This window comes from Protopterus annectens, chromosome 10.part0 (genome assembly GCF_019279795.1).
Source record: "Protopterus annectens isolate FY-2018-M chromosome 10.part0, PAN1.0, whole genome shotgun sequence".
NCBI lineage: Eukaryota > Metazoa > Chordata > Ceratodontiformes > Protopteridae > Protopterus > Protopterus annectens.
The window spans coordinates 1,356,722,568-1,356,742,635 of NC_056744.1; the positions used below are offsets into that span (position 1 = coordinate 1,356,722,568).

At 39.7% G+C, this 20,068-nt stretch overlaps 1 protein-coding gene across 3 annotated transcripts in view; it reads left to right on the forward strand.

Annotated features, from left to right (window-relative positions):
* The first annotated feature begins 353 nt into the window (after positions 1-353).
* Positions 354-20,068, forward strand: part of LOC122813597 (zinc-binding protein A33-like) — a 104,733-nt gene continuing 85,018 nt past the window's right edge. For 2 of the 3 annotated variants that reach the window (XM_044086007.1, XM_044086009.1), the window contains exons 1-2: positions 354-422; positions 1,154-1,660. In XM_044086007.1, coding sequence (XP_043941942.1) covers positions 369-422; positions 1,154-1,660 — 561 coding nt within the window. In that variant the 5' untranslated portion in view covers positions 354-368. Of the gene's footprint in view, positions 423-470; positions 530-1,153; positions 1,661-20,068 lie in introns of those variants that run through there. The other variant, XM_044086008.1, reaches the window with a different exon arrangement.

Below are 20,068 nucleotides of genomic sequence, written 5' to 3' on the forward strand. Positions count from 1 at the left end.
TCTATTTAAATGAATCCAAGTGCAAATAGTATAAACAAATAGTTTCAACTGTAAAGTGAACAGATTTAATGCAGTAACAGCATAGAAAATCAGCACAAGTAACAATAGTATATCAGATGATGTAATCCAATACCCTCTAGAGAAGTGCTGTTAAATGCAGCAATAAGTAACAACAATAGCATGTCAAATGATGTAATCCAGTACTCTCTAGAGAAGTAGTAGCTTTAAATGTAGCAATAAGTAACATGTTTCACCCTGCAAAATCTGACGCTTGTACCAAAAATGTCCCACTTTGGCCATTTGAAAAGGTGGCAACCCTATATGTTTAAAACTGCCGCAGCAGTGTGCAGGACTGAAGCCCGTCAGCTATGTTCGGCTTTTCCGTGTCTCTGGGGGAGCCGAACAGCAGGGATACAACCTCTGTAAGTACGCTTGAGGTACTATGTTTAACATGCAGGATTGAAGTCCGTCAGCTATGTTCTGCTTTTCCGTGTCTCTGGGGGAACTGAGCAGCAGGAGTACAACCTTTGTAAGTAGGCTTGGTGGCAAGCACTCGGCGATGGAGCTCGTAGAGGGAAAGAGAACTATAATGAAAAAAAATGATTTTAGGCTTTGTTCAGATATCTTGTGCTAAGCGGTTCAGATGTCTGATTTTGTGTGCTTGTAATGGGGTTATTACGAAGTACAGTGATCTCCAAGTTATAAGTATGAGGGGTGTGGGTGGGGTCAGCCTTATCTGCATGCCCCTGCTTAAATCTTTAAAAGTGACACCATGCTTTGTAATCCACTGTTTTTTTTTCCAAATTGTCAGGATTTGCAGTGTCAAGCACTCTAAAATAAAAAGACACAATAAATAATTGTGTTCTTACAATGGCCATATTTTATTGGCACTTTATATTAGCTGAAAGCACAATATCTTCCTAAGATATTTTTTTTCCACCGGGAGTGCTACTTCATGATTGAATAGTAACGCTTTTACCACCTAAAGTGCAACAAAAACGAACATATTAAATGAATTTAACAAACTACTGCTGCAACTTCTGAAATAAATGTGGATAACTTGTAGTATTATGGTACTGAAAGAGTTAAACTGCTGCACTGACCTTTTGTTTTCAGAATATAACATCACATGACTTTCTTTTTCTCTTTTAAGAAAGTGAAACTAAAACACATTGCAGGTCCACCATGGCTGCTTCTCTTTCAGGCCTCAATGGATTTTATGGAGGATTTGATCTGTTCCATTTGTCTAGAAGTGTTTAAGCAGCCAGTGATTCTGAAATGTGGCCACAATTACTGCAAGTCTTGTATTGACAATGTGTGGAAAAGTGAAGGCACCCCAAAATGCCCAGAATGTCGAGTTGTATGCCTTGAGAAGACTTACACTTTCAATCGAATACTCTGTAGAATGTCACAGAAAGCTTGTAGCTGGGACCTGGAGCAAGCTGAGGACATAAATAATTTAAGTCTTAGAGTAACACAGTTAGATTTACATGCTGCGAGAGACCTCCATCTGTGTGAAGTACATAAGGAGGGGCTGAAGCTGTTTTGTGAGGTGTGTGAAAGTCCAGTTTGTGTTATTTGTAGAGACTCAAAGAAGCACGCCGGTCATAATTTTCTACCAATTCAAGAGGCCGAACAGCAGCTGTTACAGAAATACAAGGTAAGATTTTACTTTGATATAGTATGGTTTCGACTTTGAAATGGTAGCTGCGCATGTTTCACAACACTGAGCTTCTGAATGGAGATCGCAGTACAGTGCGGATCAGGAAATGTATCATTTTCCTCACTGTTGTGCGATCTTGGAGTTGGTATATATAATTTGAAGGGGGTGTGGGGGTTTGCCAACCTGCAAAAATGTAAGAGAAGCTATATTTTTGTTTTTTTGTTGAAGCAGTTGCTGTTTCGATATTTTAAACTTCGGGAATGCAATTTCAGTGTTGTCATCTCGCTGGATTGATTTTCGCTGATTTGAACATTTGGTAATGCAACATAGATCTATATGTACATATACAATATATATATATATATATATATATATATATATATATATATATATATATATATATAATTTTTTTTGTCGGACTAGTTTGGGAGAAGGAGTTTGCTGAAGTAAAGGATTATTAAACTGAAAAGTACATAATTCTCCCAGAAAAAAAAATAGAAATTGACATAGCTTAGGAAAAATTACATAAACGGGAAACATTTTAAAAACGCTTATAGAAATGCAGGACTTTTTTTTTTTATCTGAAGTTTTTTGAACCCAGTTAAATGCATCATTTATTTAAATCTGGTTGCATATTGTCTCATTTTGTACCCTGTAGTATGTCATATTGTCTCATTTTGTACCCTGTAGTATGTCATATTGTCTCATTTTGTACCCTGTAGTATGTCATAGAAGATTAAACACAACCATTATTCTCTATTTGCTGAACTCTGAGCCTCTCATTACAGACAGAACCTGCTGATGATGGAAACTGTGTTTGTCTTCCAAGCACAACAGAAAACAAGTTACTGTTGGATAATGTTTAATCCCAACCCTAACAAGCAAGCCATCAGTAAGTGCTACCAAAGCTGTCTCCACCCCTAGGACACAAAACCAATTGCTGCTAGCTACTGCTTGACATTGCCTATTTAGCCCCCATCAGCAGAGGAAATCAGACTCAGTTAGTTGAAGCTTGATCAGTACTGGTGTTGTGAGCATTGTTGGCAGAAAAGTATCCTCCACATTTTGTTTTTTTCTGTTATTCCACCCCAACCTATTTACCCCAGCTGGATCTGTGTATATACAGACAAACATCTGCAGTAGGTTAATTTTCCTTTCTGTAAGCATTGATTATCTCTATTACATTTTATATGACCTTTGTGACCTGAGTTAACTTTTCCTACAGCTTATGACTTGTACTACTAGGATATATCTGATTTTTGTAACATGATAAAGCCATGCCAACTCCATGTTTCTACAGATTCATTTTGCCCCTCTTGTGTTTATGACCTCTCTTATTGTGGTTCATGACATAACATTTCCACAATTAACTTTTGAGGTCTCTGCAGCAGAATGGAGAAGAGAAAGGGTACAGGCACTGGAATCTGTTGGTATCATGTAGTGGGTGCCAGTCTTTAGTGGTACTGTCCAGCTTGACATGTGCATATGCTTTTATGGGCAAGATGCTGCTTGTGCTCAATTGGTGGGAACCAGCAAATATACTGCAAGCCTGTGCCATTGTGACTTTAGTAGGGCATATTCCTAGCACTCCACTGCAGCCAAGGTTCACCTACTTATATATTCCTCCATAGTGATCCATCTGTATCCCCAGAATACTACCCAAATCCTGTTCCATGGTGCCACAACATGGCACTCATCCCACAGCTTGTTACCCTGCCCATCTTCCTTCGTATATACCTGTATTATTAGTGATTTCTTTAGCCATATATATTATATTTATTTGTTAAGTAGATTAGTAGACTCATTCTAGGCACATTTTTCATCCATCTGGACCCAGGGGCAGGTTACGCTTAAACATATCTTGACTTATTTAAAGCTAGCATAAAATGTAACAGGATTAACTGTTATACCAGCAAGAAGAACCCCTTTGAATGAGGTGATTTTTAGCATGGTCTTCAAATGTATCCCTTTCCAAGAGGCAATTTTCAACTTTATTTAAAGATGTGTTGTCATCAGGAGTTTCTGTGAAATCGTAGGTATGATACTGCAGAGAAAAAGAGCAATTAAGAAGAAGGGAGTGTGACATACAACTTGTGACTAGTATAGAGCTCCCTTATATTCCACCAAAGCAAAGACATCAGAGTATGGTTATGGTCTGGATTCCTTGTGTCAACAGTGTGCACATTTCAGCTATAATTTGTTTGCACATTGTTTCATACAGAATTGGCAAGTTTCTATTTTGATGAATAACCAAAGTAGAAACTTTGAAGTATCGAGCATATGTACTCCCCTTTGAAAGATGTTGTGATTTTGGCCTTTAGTGACCAAAGTGTTCTGTGGTTCTCATTTAAGGCATTGGTTACTGGAGACATTTCAAATTCTAACTGGGTGAGGAACATCTCGGGTCCAGTGAGTCTCCCTGATCTCAGAGAAACCTGGAAAGTAATTGTAGTTTGGTACAACCCAGCTTATAATGGCATCTGAATAACTGAGGCTGTCGGGATCAAAGTAGATACCTTTATAATTAAGTATCTGTACTGTCTAGCATAGGCACACACTGAGGCATAACCATTATTAACTCATGTTACCTATTCCTTAACATCTCCACATACTTAAAAATAAAAACACCCAGCCCAAACATGGGTGAATATAAAATACTACTTGTAAATATGTAAATGTTCACTTCAGTTGTATCTCAGTCATGAACTCAAATTTTCCTTCTGCCTATTCTTGTCAGATTGTTAATGCTAATTGAAAACCATTTAACTTCTGTTATTTGTTACATCCTGCGAAACTAAAATTGACAATACTATTAACTAACATCAAGGCAGCTGTGGTATACTTTTAAACAACTATCAGAATATGTGACTGTTGCTGACTGCTAACATGATCATAAAACATTTAGTTTTAACTACTTATTTAATGCTGTATGTATTATCTCAGTTTCCAGGTCATAGCTGAAAAGTGTCCATAGATCAGCCCACTTACATGGTTGATAAAAATAGATGGATGGATAGATAAGTAATTGACAAAGTGGTAAGTAAGAGGTGATGTCCTTATATTCACTGCTGCAGTATTCATTGTGTATGGGATTCCCTGCCATGGAAGCCTGACGTCCGGCCAGTCTACCAAAGCCTACCATTACTTTAAGGTACATTGAATGTCACCCAAACACTCCTCCTGGTGTAGCATAGGGCATAAAGGAGACATTCAGGCATACCATCCTGAGAACTTCTGTGCCACCATTTAAAATGCTGTTTCTAACTATCGGTCTGTTTGCGGAGTTCATGTTAGACAGATTCCCCATAAAGACCACCACAGTAAGTACCATTTCTGCCTAGGAGCTTCTCACGACCATGTGTCTTGTTCAGTTTTTCAGGTGTTCATCCTGAAAACCCTTCATAGTAGGCATTCTTTCCTTTCATTGTATCTTGAGAATCAGCGTCTTAAGCTTCTTGCTAAAGATACAATGGAAGTAACTTTCTGCCCTGAGGTTCAGCCATCAAGGAAGAAGGTGAAAAAGGTAAGACTGGAGACTTGCACTGTCCAGCCTCTGTTGGGTGTTTCAAACCTGGAGGCTCACCTTACTGTGTTGATGGATTTCTCTGCTAGATGGAGGCTGTCTAGGATCTGGCAGGCAGCATGTCCAATAAGGTTTTACAGGTGTCTGTTTTGGGCTTTTAGAGGGAAACCGTGGTTGATTGTTTCCAAGCGGTCAAGGGGGTTTCCGCAATTCTTCTTGGGGAAGAAGTTCCTACTACAGTTGTCAAATGCTGTCCTGTGTCAGAGCCTTCTCAATTTTCTAGGGCGGACATTCCCTTAATGAAACAGAAAACTAAACATGTTTCTTCTACTCCTAGGGATCCACAAAGTGAGTGGTAGGCTTTTACTCAGAGGTTATTTAATGTTTTACTGTCATTAAGGCCTCCTCAAGGGGTTTGGGTTCCTGCTCCTCCTTGGTCCTCTTCTCCACTTAAAAGGCACAGGGAACTGAACTCTTCCTCAAGAAGAGTTGGATTCTGATGAAGAATCCCGTACATATTCTACTTAGATTCCTTCTCCTTTGTATTATGGGTCAGAGGAGGAGGAGGAATCTAATAGTCCTGACACTCCTTCTGAGGAAACTTCCTTTGGGGACACAATCCCTTACATATTCCACTCAGATTCCTTCTCTTTTGGATTATGGGTTGGAGGAGGAGGAGGAATCTAATATTCCTGACACTCCTGAGGAAACTTCCTTTGGGGACACAATCTCTAGGATGATGGAATTTTTTTAAGTGGGATTGTGCCCAGGTTTCTGATATCCATGAGAGGTACTATGAGTTAACTGCAGATGGAATCTTCTAAACCTGCGGCCATTCCTCCTGTTTTGGCTGCTTTACTGGATGTTTGCCTCTAAAGCGCCTGACTTTCTGCCCTCTGCTCCCCAAGAAGCCTGATAGAATTTATAGGGTGCATAAGGATTGTTCCTTTTTGTTTAAATGTCCTGCTGCTGACTCCTCTGTGGTGTCGGTAGCCTCTGATAAGCCATCTCAATTACTTACTTCGTCTAAGTTACTGCCTTCTGACAAGGACAGCAGAATCATGGACAGGTTGGGTAAGAAGGTTTGTACTTCTATTGCCCTAGCTTTTAGGGCAATTGATTATCAGACCCATATATCTAGGTATGTGTTGGCTCTTCTTTCTCAGGTTGGTCAGCTTTTTCCTGATCTTCCAGGCTCTGAGAGTAATTCTTCTGCTCTTTCCTTGCTAGGGAGTTCCTCTCAAATAGTTTGTCATTCTATCAAATGTAATTATGTTGCAGCATATGCCTCTTCTAGGGCTGCTGCATTTGATTCAGTAATGAAGGGGTATTATTGGTTTAGGTTTCAACCTTTACTCTATGATATTAAGACTAAGTTGATGGATGTGCCTTTGGATAATAAATATTTTTTTGGGGAAGCAGCTGCTGGTTTGTCTCTTCAGGACAAGGGGAAGGCCTTACAGGAGCTTAAACATGTGTTTGTTTCTCCTATGTCTAAATTTCCGAGAAACTACACTTCTAAGCCAGCCTTTGTTCGCAGGCAATCTTGCCCTCCTGCTAAAGGTAAAAATGGGTGGTAAATGGGTTCCTCTTACCACTCAGACTGCAGGAATTCAAAAGCCTTCCTTTCCTGACAAACCAGGTGCTGTCTGACTATATCCACCTTTTGCCAGCCACATTCCTCTTTCGATTTGTGTTTCTCTTCCTGTTTGGCTTCAAATCACTCAGGATTCTTGGGTTCTGTTAATCATTCATCAGGGATACTTCATGGTGTGGATATCCCATCCTCCTTTTATGGGCATCCCTCAGCCTCCCTGGGAACAACTTTTTTCTGCAAGGTTGTTTGATATCTCTTGTCTCGGGGTGCTATTCAAGAGGTCCCTGTGTCTCAAAGGGGGAAGGGGTTTTATTCAAGAATATTTCTAGTGCCCAGAAAGGAGGGTACTTTGAGACCAATTCTAGACTTCCCTCATCTAAACACTTTTCTGAAGGTGGTTTCCTTTCTGATGTCCCTTCAGACTCTTGCCTCTCTTGCTTCCTCAGGCCTTTCTGGTGTCTCTGGATCTCAAGGATGCTTATCTCTATATTCCGATCCATTCTGTTTCCCAAAAGTGTTTGCGTTTCTCTGTTGCTTCCTGGCATTTTCTGTTCTGTGCTTTACCCTTTGGCCTTTCTACTACCCCAAGGGTGTTCACCAAATGCCTCGCTCCTGTGATTGTATTTGCAGGCTTCAAGGGATCCAAATATTTCCTTACTTGTATGACCTGCTGTTTCAGGCATCCACTCTGGAGATCCTTTTGCAAAATCATAATTTTGCTATTTCTCTTCTTCAGAGCCTGGAGTTCAAGATAAACTTCAAAAAGTCTTCTCTGACTCCTCCTCAGGGTCATGTCTTCTGGATTGCAGGATTCTGTCAGTGCCAATGTGGGCATCCCTGCCTCCTCCAAAAGCCTTAACTCTCATTTCGTACTTTCAAACTCTTCTTCCCTGGCCTCCATTACAGCCAGAGAGTTTTGGAAGGCTCTGGATTTCATGGCTTCCACCATTCCAATGCTCCCTCTGGCCAAACTCCACATGGCAAAGTTCCAGTGGCTTCTGAAGTCAGTGTTTCTTCAACATGTGCATCCCCTGGACTTTACAGTTCCTCTTCTTCGTTATGTCAAGAAGGAACTTCTGTGGTGGATTCTCTGAATCTAAGGCTCCCTTTTCATCCTCTTCCCTCTCAGGATCCGTTCATGGACACTTGATGTGGGATGATGATCAACTTTTGGCTCCCTGAGAGTACAGGGAGTGTGATCGCCTTGTTAACAAAATGAGCACATTACCATCACAGTTATGTGGTATATCAACAAATGGGGGTGAACAAGATCTTACCTCCTTTGCCAGTTGGCACTTCTGGTATGGAATCTGTTTGTCAAGTATCAAGTGACTCTTCAGGCACTTTATATCCCTTCAGATGAGAACATTATGGCAGACACTCTGAGCAGGTCCTTCACTCAATTCAATGAATGGATGCTTTACAGGGATGTGTTTCAGGACATTGTTCACCAATGGGTACTCCTTAAGTAGATCTCTTTGCCTTGCCTCCCCTCTGAACAATCAACTTCCTCTTTTTGTGCCAGAGTCCATGGTTCTCTGGTATGGAAGGTGGATGCCCTCTCTTTCTTATAAGGAGATGTTTCCTTGTGCATTCCCTCCCCTTCCTCTCATTATGAGAGTCCTGTTCAAGATTCAACAGGATGCTCCCAAAATCTTGCTGGTGACCCCTTTTTGGCCATGACAGCACTGGTTCCCTCTACTTCTACATATAGCCAAGGGCAGTTATCACCAGTTACCTCATGGGGTGGATTTGCTCCCAAAATCTTGCTGGTGACCCCCTTTTGGCCATGACAGCACTGGTTCCCTCTACTTCTACATATAGCCAAGGGCAGTCATCACCAGTTACCTCATGGGGTGGATTTAATCACACAAGAACATGGATCTGTCATCCATTCCCACCTGTCTGTGCTTCAACTGACACTGTGGGTAAGGTTTTGATTCCATTCCTCATAGACACCTTTATTCTGAGACATGCTGCAGGTCCTGTAGGAGGCCAGGAAACTTACTACTTATCTAAATGGAAGAGGTTTTCTATTTGGTGTTTCTCTCATAACCTGGACCCACTTACTGCGTATGTTCCTTTTGGTTCTCTCTTATTTGTGTGAGTTACTTGATATTGGTTCGGCCTATTCTTCTATTAAGGCCCACTAAACGACTCTTTCTGCTCGTCTTCCTTTCACTCCTCCTTTAGCTTCTTGATTTGAGGCTAAGCAATTTCTTAAAGGTGTCCTTAATATTAAACCTCCCAGGAGCCTGCTGTTTCAGCTTCCTTGCAATATTGTTCTTGAAGACTGTTCTTTTGTTAGCTCTTACTTCTGCCAGTTACAAGCCCTTATGGCTTGTTCGTCTTTTTTGATATTCCATGAGAACAGGGTGTCCTTGTGTACTAATCCTTCTTTTATGCCTAAGGTGGTTAATGAGTTGTCACTTGATTGCCTACTTTTTTCCCCTCTCCGCAGTCTTGACAGTGAGAGGGCGCTGCATATTTTGGACGTACATAGACCGCTCAAATTTTATTTGGATAAGACTAAAGATATCAGAAAATAGAATAAGTGGGAGGCCTTGCCCGCTGGTGAAATGTCACAACTCTTTATCATTTTTTCACTTACCCAGTGGTTGGGGTGGTCGAGCCCGACCAGGGCTCTCACTTGTGGCTTCAAGCACCCAAGCATCCAGGTGTGACCTGATCTGGGGACAGTGTCAGGTGGGGAGTTTGACTGGGGTAGTACACCTGTCAAAGACTAACGCAGGTATCCTAAGGCAAGCTCTGGGAGGACAGAAGCCTCCCATGGAGTAGAAGGGCAAAAGCTCGCTTGATCTTGATTTATGGTATGAATACAGACCGTGAAAGCAGGGCCTCCTGTTCAAAAAATATGATCAGTTGTTTGTTTCTTTTCATCAAAAATAAGTGGATTAACTGCACAAATAAACCATAAAATCCAGCAAAGTGCAGAAAATACGATGGATAACGTACACAATTTATTATATCCACTCAAGGCAGAAACGGACAAAAACAGTTAAAGCATGAACGCCTTCGTAAATGCCACAAGCGTTTTGTCATTAAAAATGACTTGATCAGATGACCAGCATATTTAATTACACCATTTTATATGATTACTCTATTGCTAAAACCAATGAAAGCTTGGTAATTCATTTAAATAGACCAATAATAGCTGCCAAAAACATTAAGTAAAATAAAAAATGTTCACTTTATGCTTTGAAAAAACAACCAATTATATTACCATTTTACTTAAATAATCTCTTTAAAATTCATTTATGTACATGTGAATTAATTAAAAACACTTGATTATATAAATTGATATATTAAAAACTTTAAAACCATTAAAAATGTTCAGTATTAATGTTAATGTTCAAATGTGTTCCCAATGCCTTCTAGTGGTCATTTGTATTATTGTTATTCCCCTTTCCCATTCAAAGTTTTGCAGACCTCAATTTTAATAGTGGTACAATGTCATTATAATTTCATCAGATTATACTTGTTCAGATATTTCTCGGGTTGGTGGTGCTATTTGCGTAACTAAATTATTGGCCCACAATACATTCACAGCGTGGATCTCGAAAATATACTCTCTGGATTATGTGCTGATCGGGAGGACATAGGTGTATTTGGCATTAGGTCCTCGCCAGGCAATAATCCCTGTGATCAAGTACAACAAATACTTCCAGATTGTGATTTTGCCTTTCATTCCCTGACCAAGGGTTTAAAGAATCTTAGGTCAAACATCTGGCACTTGAGTTTATTTCGTGCTTATGTTAATCAGAATATTGCCCCTAGGGTCCTTAGGATTCGGTTACAACCTCTGGTCGGTCGACCAGATGACAGGCTTAATATTGAATGGAAGGAAGCCCTACAGACAGGATCCATGTTATTTGTGAATGCATTATTACAATATTATGAGAGAATGGTGGACACCAATATACAGGAGGTTAAAACGTTATGTTTAGACTGTAAGAAATTTGAGTCGTCCCAAATTTCAGGATTGTCTCAAGAAATTGTCCCATGAACTTACCAACCATGAGAAAATCACTAAAGAACGAAAGATCAAAAAATTTCATAGGGATTCTATGGACTATCAGAGGGGTTGCCCCTTTGAGTCCCAACAAGACGGTCAGATTTGTGGATGCCAGTCAGGGATCATAATCGGTTCAATCCAAAAAAAGACCATGGTCTATTTTAAAAAAAAACAGAGAGAGGTCCAATACTAGCACATCAGGAGAGGATTCCTCTTTCACTGAGAATGAAAGTACTGATCATAAGGAGTCTCCGTATAGAAAGAAATCCAATAAGAATATCCCTTTAGAAATGGTCCCAGGCGTCGTGGTGGACGCAAGCACAGGAATAGACACGACACAATTCACTGGAGGGATTAATCCAGAACTTTCTAACATAGTTGATAATGAATGCCTGAATGTTTTAAACTTGTCGAATGTGACATTATCTTCTGAACAAGAACAACTTTTGAATAAAGGGCTTGGCTATGTCCCTGGCTTTTTTTCTAATGAATATCATATTGTCATGGATGTTCCAACTTTTTGTCGTAATCTGAACTTGAAATTTGTTTTTCGCCGACAGGGAAACTCAAAGATCTAATGAATTTAGATTTTATAAATCAGATTTTCTTCCCCCCATGAACAAACATGTTTCGATATTTATGCAATCAGTACTTAGAGATTTACATTTTCAACATACTGATTACATTATGTTGGGGCATAACCTCTCTTCACAAGAATCTATGGCCCTAGAACAATTACGTAATAATCATGATATTACGATTTTACCTGCTGACAAGGGTGGAGCTGTGGTAGTTTTGAACATGAGTCAATATCTGAATGAAGGTCAGTCTCAATTGTCAGACACCAAATGTTATATGTACATGGCCATTGATCCCACTCCACACTTAAAGAAGGAAATTGATTCTTTTTTGCATCTAGCTTCGGAGGAAGGGATTATTACTAGGAACTGTGTTTTACAACTTACAGTTAAGGACCCTCGTAAACAAATCTTATATTTGTTGCCAAAAATCCATAAATCTCTACATAACCCTCCTGGTAGGCCAATAGTATCTGGAATAGGTTCGTTAACGTAACCTTTATCTGCATTTTTGACTCAATACCTCAAACCAGAGCCTGGCTGGTACATGTGTTCCCTGGATGTCAAAGCATTGTATACTAGCATCCCGCATTGGGTGGGATTACAGGCACTACAGTATTGGCTTGATAGAGCAGATTTATATTTGCCAGGATTCAATACATTGCTTATCTGTATGACTGAGCATGTTTTGACAAAGAATGTTTTTTATTTCCAGGGACAATGTTACTAGCAGCTCCTTTGCTCCCATTTATGACGATTTATTCATGTCATATTTTGAGGAATATATGATCTATGACCAGTCAAATAACATTTAATTGAGATGACATATGGCGCAGATACTTAGATGATTGTTGGATGGTGTGGCGTGCAGATGCCGGATACCTACAGGAGTTTGTAGATTATCTTAATCATAACATTTGGGGTATTCAGTTTACAGTAACCTTTGATTTAAAATCTATTAATTTTTTGGATGCCACTGTTTCGAGAAACAGGGATCGTACCCCAGGTACCAGGGTCTTTCGCAAATATCCCCAATATAATACATTACTTTTTTGGATGCCACTGTTTCGAGAAACAGGGATCGTACCCCAGGTACCAGGGTCTTTCGCAAATATCCCCAATATAATACATTACTACATGCTTCCAGTATGCATCCAAATATTCCTAAGTCCCAATTCATGATTATCAAACGCCTCGGCTCCACCCAACCGGATTATGATAGGGCTAGTTCAGATTTATTTCAGAGGTTTGTACAGAGAGGTTACAGACAACAGGACATTTCAAGGGCATGGAACTGGTCCAATAACATGGACAGGAATACTTTATTACAATATAAGACTCGAGTTGGGGATGGTTCTGAGCAAGTGATTAGGTTCGTCACCTCTTATGGGAGGAACTTTAATGCCATTAGAGGTATCATAAATAGACATTGGAGCATCCTTTTGGCTAATGATTATTTCAGAACCATCTTTGGTCCAACCTGTCTATCATAGAGGTAAAACCCTTGGGTCGTTCTCTCATTTCAAACATATTGAAAGTGGGGGAGCAATTTATAAACAGTTAACTATTTCAGGGGATGAATTATTGGGTACGTTTCCCTGTGGCCATTGTGGTTCATGTAAACAGATTAACAAATCAAAACAATTTTCCAGTCGTAACACTAGTAAAGTATTTGACTGCAAAATCTTTGGCAATTGCAGTAGTAACTGGGTGGTTTATTTGGCCAGTTGTCATTGTTCAGCTTTTTATGTTGGCCAAACTTCTAGGCCACTCAGAACTCGGATTAATGAACATCGAAGTGATATCAAAAATAGAAAAGAAACTAATGCTCTTTACCGTCATGTACTCAAACATCAGCAGGCAGTGTTTTCATTTATGGTCATTGACAGGATAATTGGAGATAGAAGCCATTCCCAAGGATTGCACACCATATTAATTCATAAGGAGAAGTATTGGATCATTACGTTGGGTGTGTTATTCCCACCGGGTCTGAATGACCATTTATGAATATAAATACACCTTTTGTAATATGGGCATGTTATGATCCTCCTAAAGGTCTAATTCTGCCTCATGATTTTTTAATTTGATTCTTTATTGTGTTTTTGTATGTATAAATAACTATTCATTATAATATTTGAATACTATTTTTATGTATTCAGTTTTCTGGGACCTATGGGTTTTTATTCAATCTTTTGTGTTTTATTTATAATTTTTATAATTTGTCCAAGTTTGCAAAGCATGGGGTCTTTAGGTAATGTTATATTTCCCTGTTCTTCATCTTAAATTGTAGTTAATATATCATCATCATTAGTATTTTACATTATTCATTATCTCATGTTTATGTATTGGTTTATGGAAACATATCATGATTCCTGTTGGTGGTGGTTGTATTTAAATAATGATGCCTCACAGGCTTTTGTATGTTTATTTTTTCCACACTGAAGAAGGCACTGGTGTGCCGAAACCAGTCTGTGTATATTAGTCTCCTTTTACACTCTGTATGGGTGTCTTTTACTTTGTTCAATATTCTTGAGTCATTTCACTGCTGGCCAACTATGTTTGGCAATGGAAATACAATAATTAAACCAGGGGGTTTGTCGGCTTCCAGAGTTGCTTGCCACCATAATTCTTTAAACTCAACTTTTTCCTCCCATAATCCCCCCCATTATCATTTTTTACTTGTTCTAAAACTATGAACCTGCATTTGGGACATACTTTTGAATGTTTAAATAAAGCATTGCTTTCCTTCCCCACTGATATTTCGTATGTATGCTCGTAGATCCTTCTTTTTAACATCCTTTCTGTCTTTCCTACATAGGATTCACAGTTTTCACAATTATCTAAATACACTATACCCTTGGATTCACAATTATAGTATTCAGAACTATTCAACCAATTGTTTCTACTTTCCAAGTAAAAACTATCACTGTTCAAAATATATGTACATCAAGTACAATGTCCACATTTATATGTGCCTACCTTGTTCCTATTGGACGTTACTTTATATTTATTTTCTATTGTGGTTCTGATACTCTGTGAATTCTTATATATAACTTTCCGTGGTATATTGGCTAAATTCTCTATATCCGAAAGGGAGACAAACCTCTCCAACTCTTTCAAAAAAATATTATTAATCCTATTATTTAGGCCATTATATTCTAATATTAAGGCCTGTTGAAATCCATCTCCCTCTTGTTCCTTGTTATTCATACTCCCTTTATTATATTCTTTCCTTTTTTGAATGGGACAATTTATCAAGTCTCCTTTTCTCTACTTCATCCCTTATTTGTCTGATAAAATTCGTGGGATAACTTTTTTCCAACAACTCACATTCTTTTCATAAAATCATCATCTGAACTTGTCATGCGGCTACCTCTGACAGACTGTCCTTTCACAATGTTTCTCTTACAGTGCATAGGATGTGCACTTTCATAATGTAAGAATGAATTACAGAAAGTAGCCTTCCTAAATATTTTGGTCTTTAAACTCTGTCCTTCTTTGTATACTACAATGTCTAAATTGTAAGTGAATTTCAGGAACTTCACCCATATATTTCATAAACTCATAAAATCTTTCTTTTCCAGCTGTCCAAAAAATCACTATTTCGTCCAAAAATCTTCGATATAGGGTCCAACAATTATTAAATTCAGAATTTAATATAGGTTTCTCCTCCCAGTTTGCCAGAATTAAATTTTTCTTTTCATCCTAAGTCTTTAGGATTAGCTGTTTCCAAGCAAACTATTTCGACTTGGATTTCAAAGGCTATTTCTTTTTGTTACAGGTTTCATGGCAAGAGCCTTCCTTCTTCTGTAAAGACTCATTCTACTAGAGCTGTGGCTTCTTCTGGTGCTTTTTTTTCAAGGGCATAGACCCTATTTATACTCCTTGAAGCAGCTACCTTGACATTGGTGCATACGTTTACCAAACATTACAAGTTTGATGGTATCTCCAGAGCTAGAGCTGGTTTTGCTAATGCCATTCTTCATAGATATTTAGAGGGCTCTACTGCTGCTTCCTCCTACCAAGTTTCTTCTTGAGCTTTGGAACTGTAACATACATTGTGAATACTGCAGCAGTGGACATAGTACAGTTGCGTAAAATCTTACCATGACAGTAGATGTCCTTGCTTCACCTCTGCAGTATTCACTCCTTCCCTCCATCCTCCTAGTCTTTTTCCTTCCTGGATGTACAGGTTCTCTTGGATTTTCCTTGGACTAGTGTTCCTACCGGGGTAATCTGTTCTGAGGATGGTACACCTGAACAGTACCTTCATGCTATACGAGGAGTGTTTGGGCGATGTTCAACATACCTTAAAGGAATGATAGGCTTTGGTAGACTGGCCGGATGTCAGGCTTCTATGGCAGGGAATCCCATGCATGATGAATACTGCAGTGGTGCAGTCTAAACAGTTACTTGCATTTCAAGTTATAGTCCTCATTTTACATTTTCTATTTTACAAAAAAAAATGAAGGTTATATTGTATTGATTTTTTTTTTTTTTAACTTTCAATGTTTACTCAGTTTTCTCTATAATCACACCCACAAAAAATGCCATGGAAGGTGCTGAACAGTAATTTATTATGCTAAGCAAAACAAACTTCTTTATAAGAGCAGCTTCTTTTTTAGCTTATGGTTTCACTTCTGCATCTTTGCATGTGTTAATTGTCAATGTAAGGTATTCCACCTGCAACAGCTTTTCTTTCTAGGATGTAAAAAATTCTTATTCACGTATTTAGCTTGGAAATATAGTAGCCTATACATTAACTTGGGTCATGAGACATTATAGGTTCATTCAGTCTTTTATGATGTCATCACAGGGATTGTTAGGTCCAAGAAAAATGTCCAGGGAGCTGCCGTTATCAACAAAATAAAATGCAAAAAACATACTTTTTGCACCAAAAACTGCATAATTTCGTACTGCACATGGTAAGAATGTTTAACCCAACTTCTTGCGTTTGTTACAGTGCACTTTAAGGACCCACATATGCCTTAAATGAATACTTCACATATACCTGTGTGTGTGACGTCTCCCTCACTTAAAAGAAGTAAATATACATTACATATTTAAGGTCAGTAAATGCTACTCTGCAGTCTATACTTGTCAGGGTAAATATGTACCTCTCAACTGTCCAGAAATTTTCAGAATGTCCAGATTTTTTCCCTCATAGTTTTATTCTGTTCCTCATAAGATTTGTGGTTTCCTGATAAGTTGTTGAGGATTGAAGGCAGTCGGTAAGGACAGACATCTAAGTTTCAGGCTTGGCATACATTTTGTGAAGGATACTGAAACCTTTTATTTTAACTACTAAGCTTGTAAGACCAGTATTTAAAATCTGTTCCCGATTGTGGGTCTTTGTCAACCCATTATTTTTTGCTTTGTCCCAATTTTTTGTGCCAAGATGTTTTAGAGGTAAGCATACATTGAACCACAAAGTAAGCCATTGGATATGAGAAAATACATATTTGACATTTATACATTATAACCATTCACTTTATGGTTTGGCTTTTGAAACAGTCCTCCAAACCTAGGATATTTATTTGTAACAAGGTGATTAGAACTGTCACTTTTGGGAGCCTTACTGTATAAAAAATATATTGTTATGATGACTGGACTTGTGGTTTAACTAAATTGTCCCCCAAGAGGACATTTTCTTGCTTTTTTAATTTCTCCAAATCTTTTGGGTTTATAATACCATGATGGGAACGGAACCCATTCCTAAGTCAAAGTACGATTAAAGTTCATGAAATAAGTATTGTTTCAATCTTTGATATCGGCCAAAAGTGCTTTTCGCATCACCCACAATGTGCCCAGTAATGACTCCTCCTGCTCATGTATTGGTAGCATATCTAAGTACGATTGTAGATTCTTTTTTATAAGACCTATTACTCCTACAACTATTGGAAATGTCTGGGTATCTATCTCCTACATTGCCTTCATTTCTCCCTGCAAACCCTGGTATTTTACGACTTTGTGTCTCTCTGTTATTAAGACACTGTAGTCACTTGGTGTAGCGATTTCAATGATCAATGCTACTTTTCTCTTCTTTTCATGGACCAATATATAGGTTCATAGGTAAGTACTAGGCTATCTGCCCAAAGGCATTTTATAAGCCTAGCCAGAATGTGTTGGCTTCCGCCACCCCCTTAGATTAGTTCCCTGTGCCTCTGTCCAGCAGAGCCATCAGGTGCGCCACTGTCCAGCAGAGCCAGTGCAGTGATCCCCGGGGTAAATTTTCTGTTTCTCATCCACCTGTCAAGGTTTCTCTTGAAGAGTGTTAGTGAGGGGCTCTGCCTGATGTATATTGGAATCCTGTTCCAAAGCATGGGGAGTCTGTGGGATAGGAATCTATCCCTCCAGCATGTCCTGTTTATCATTGTGGTGAGGTTTATATCTCTAGAGCATGTGGCTCTCTGGGATTTTTTTTCTTGAGTCGGGCTGCATAGGGCATCTGTTTGAGGCCAGTAATCCTCTTGGTGAGGTACTTTTGTGGCCTTTCCAGCTGTTGCAGGTGTCTTGTAAGGTACATCCCAAATGGGGCGTTGTATTCTATGATGGGTCTAATGAGTGATGAGTAGAGAGGCACAATAACCTCTTGTTCTAGATGCAAACCCTTTTGTGATTAGGTGGGCCACATAGAAGGATTTTCTAACCACCTTGGCAATATGATTATCAAAGGAGAGATTAATATCTACTTGGGTCCCCAGATCCCTTATTACATTTTCTGTATATAGGGGAAAACCACCTATGTGGTAGTTCGCGGGTATTTTGTTTTTTCCAAAGGGGATGACTATGCACTTTTTGGCATTTAGCTTGAGGCCATGATTTTGACACCAGGTATCCGTCTCAGTGAGACCTATCTGAAGGGTGTCTGTATCAGCTGGAGAATCCATTATGGCCCCTAGTTTGCAGTCGTCTGCGAACTTGGTCAGCCATAGTCTTATGCATGCCTGTACCTCTGAGAAATATATACCGAACAGGATGGGTCCTAGGACTGAGCCCTGGGGGACGCCACTTGTAACTGGTTTAGAGTCTGATGTAGAGCCTGCAACTCTCACCATGTGGGTTCTATCCATGAGCCAGTTAACAACCCACTTGTGACTTAGGGGTTTATGTTCAAGCTGGTGAGCTTGTCTATAATACTAGAATGGGGAATGGTGTTGAAAGCCTTTGCGAGAACTAGGTAGGCTGTGTGGACTTCCTTTCCCTTGTCTAATGCCTTGGTAACTGTCTCAAAGAAGTCCACCAGGTTTAGGAGGCATGATCTTCCCTTAACAAAACCAAACTGGGTAGGGCCCAAGGTTTGGAGGTTCCCAATGTCTCTGTTAATGAGTTCCATGATTATGTGTTCCATAGCCTTGCAGACCAGGCTAGTCAGGCTTATAGGGCGATAGTTTCCGGGGTCCGTTGTGGCCCCACCTTTGTGGAGCAGGATAACTGTTGCTGTATGCCACTCTGGATACGTAGCCTGTAGAGAGGCTGAGTTTGAACAGTGTGTTTAGGTGAGGGGTTAGTTCATTTTGGAACTCTTGTAAGACACAGCCTGGGATCCCGTCCGGTCCCATTGAAGCTGTGTTTTTGGCTTTGGATAGGGCTGTTTTAACCTGTGCATCGGTGATTGACGGGGCCCTGCCTTCTTCTGGTATGCTTATGGGCCCTTTAGGGGGGTGAAGTTTGCACTAAACCTGTCTGCCAGAATGTTTGCAATATCAGTCGGTTCAGTGTATTTTGTGCCATTCTGCACTAACTCAGAGCAGATCTGTGAGTTTCCACTTAGGTTCTCGACATAGCTAAAGAACGCTTTGTGGTTATCTTTGGAGTCATTGGCAATTTTTCTTTTGACTCTAGCCTTGGATGATTTAATGAGGGATCATAGTTTCTTGCTGATACTGGGAATTTACTCTTTCTGTACTAGTTTCATCCTTCTGTAGTATAGCTTGTTTATGGCAGGGGTCCACCAGACTGGTTTCCTTTTCTTGGAGGAGTGAGTCTTGGTTTTACTTGGGATAGCACAATCCATGCATTCCTGCAGATGCTTATAGAGTGCCTTTGTAAAGGTTTCAGCAGCTTGGACAGCATTGTCCTTTAGCATGGGGGCTGTGAAACTTTCCACCTCGGTCTTAAGTAACGTGAAGTTTGCTTTTGAAAAGTTTTTCATGGTGGTTTCCTTGATTGGGGATGGGGGCGGAATGTGGATATCCAGAGTGATTAGTCTATGGCCTGATATAACCAGCAAGGGGTTGACCTCCGGTGTGGAACACCAGTCGCCCATGTTGGTGATGACCTGGTCCAATATGTTGTTCCCTCTGGTGGGGGGTGTTGACCAGTTGATCCAGGGCATTCGAGTTTATAAATTCTAGGAAGAGTTGGGCAAGGGAGTTAGTACTTGACTAGTTCTCCCAGTTTATGTTTGGGTAATTGAAATCACCCAGTATTAAGGTGTTTGGTAGGACCTTCATATTTCCCAGTGTCTCCAGAAATGTGGAATGGGGGTCCCGGGCCATGGTGTGTGATCTGTAGCAAGCTACAATATGGATTGCAGTTTTGCCCATTGTTAGTTGCACATGGATGATCTCTGATGCATTGTGCTGCGCCACTAACCTGGATGTGTGGGTATCCTTGATGAATATGGATACACCCCCGCCTTTTGTGTTTTGGTCCTGGTTCTGTGGCC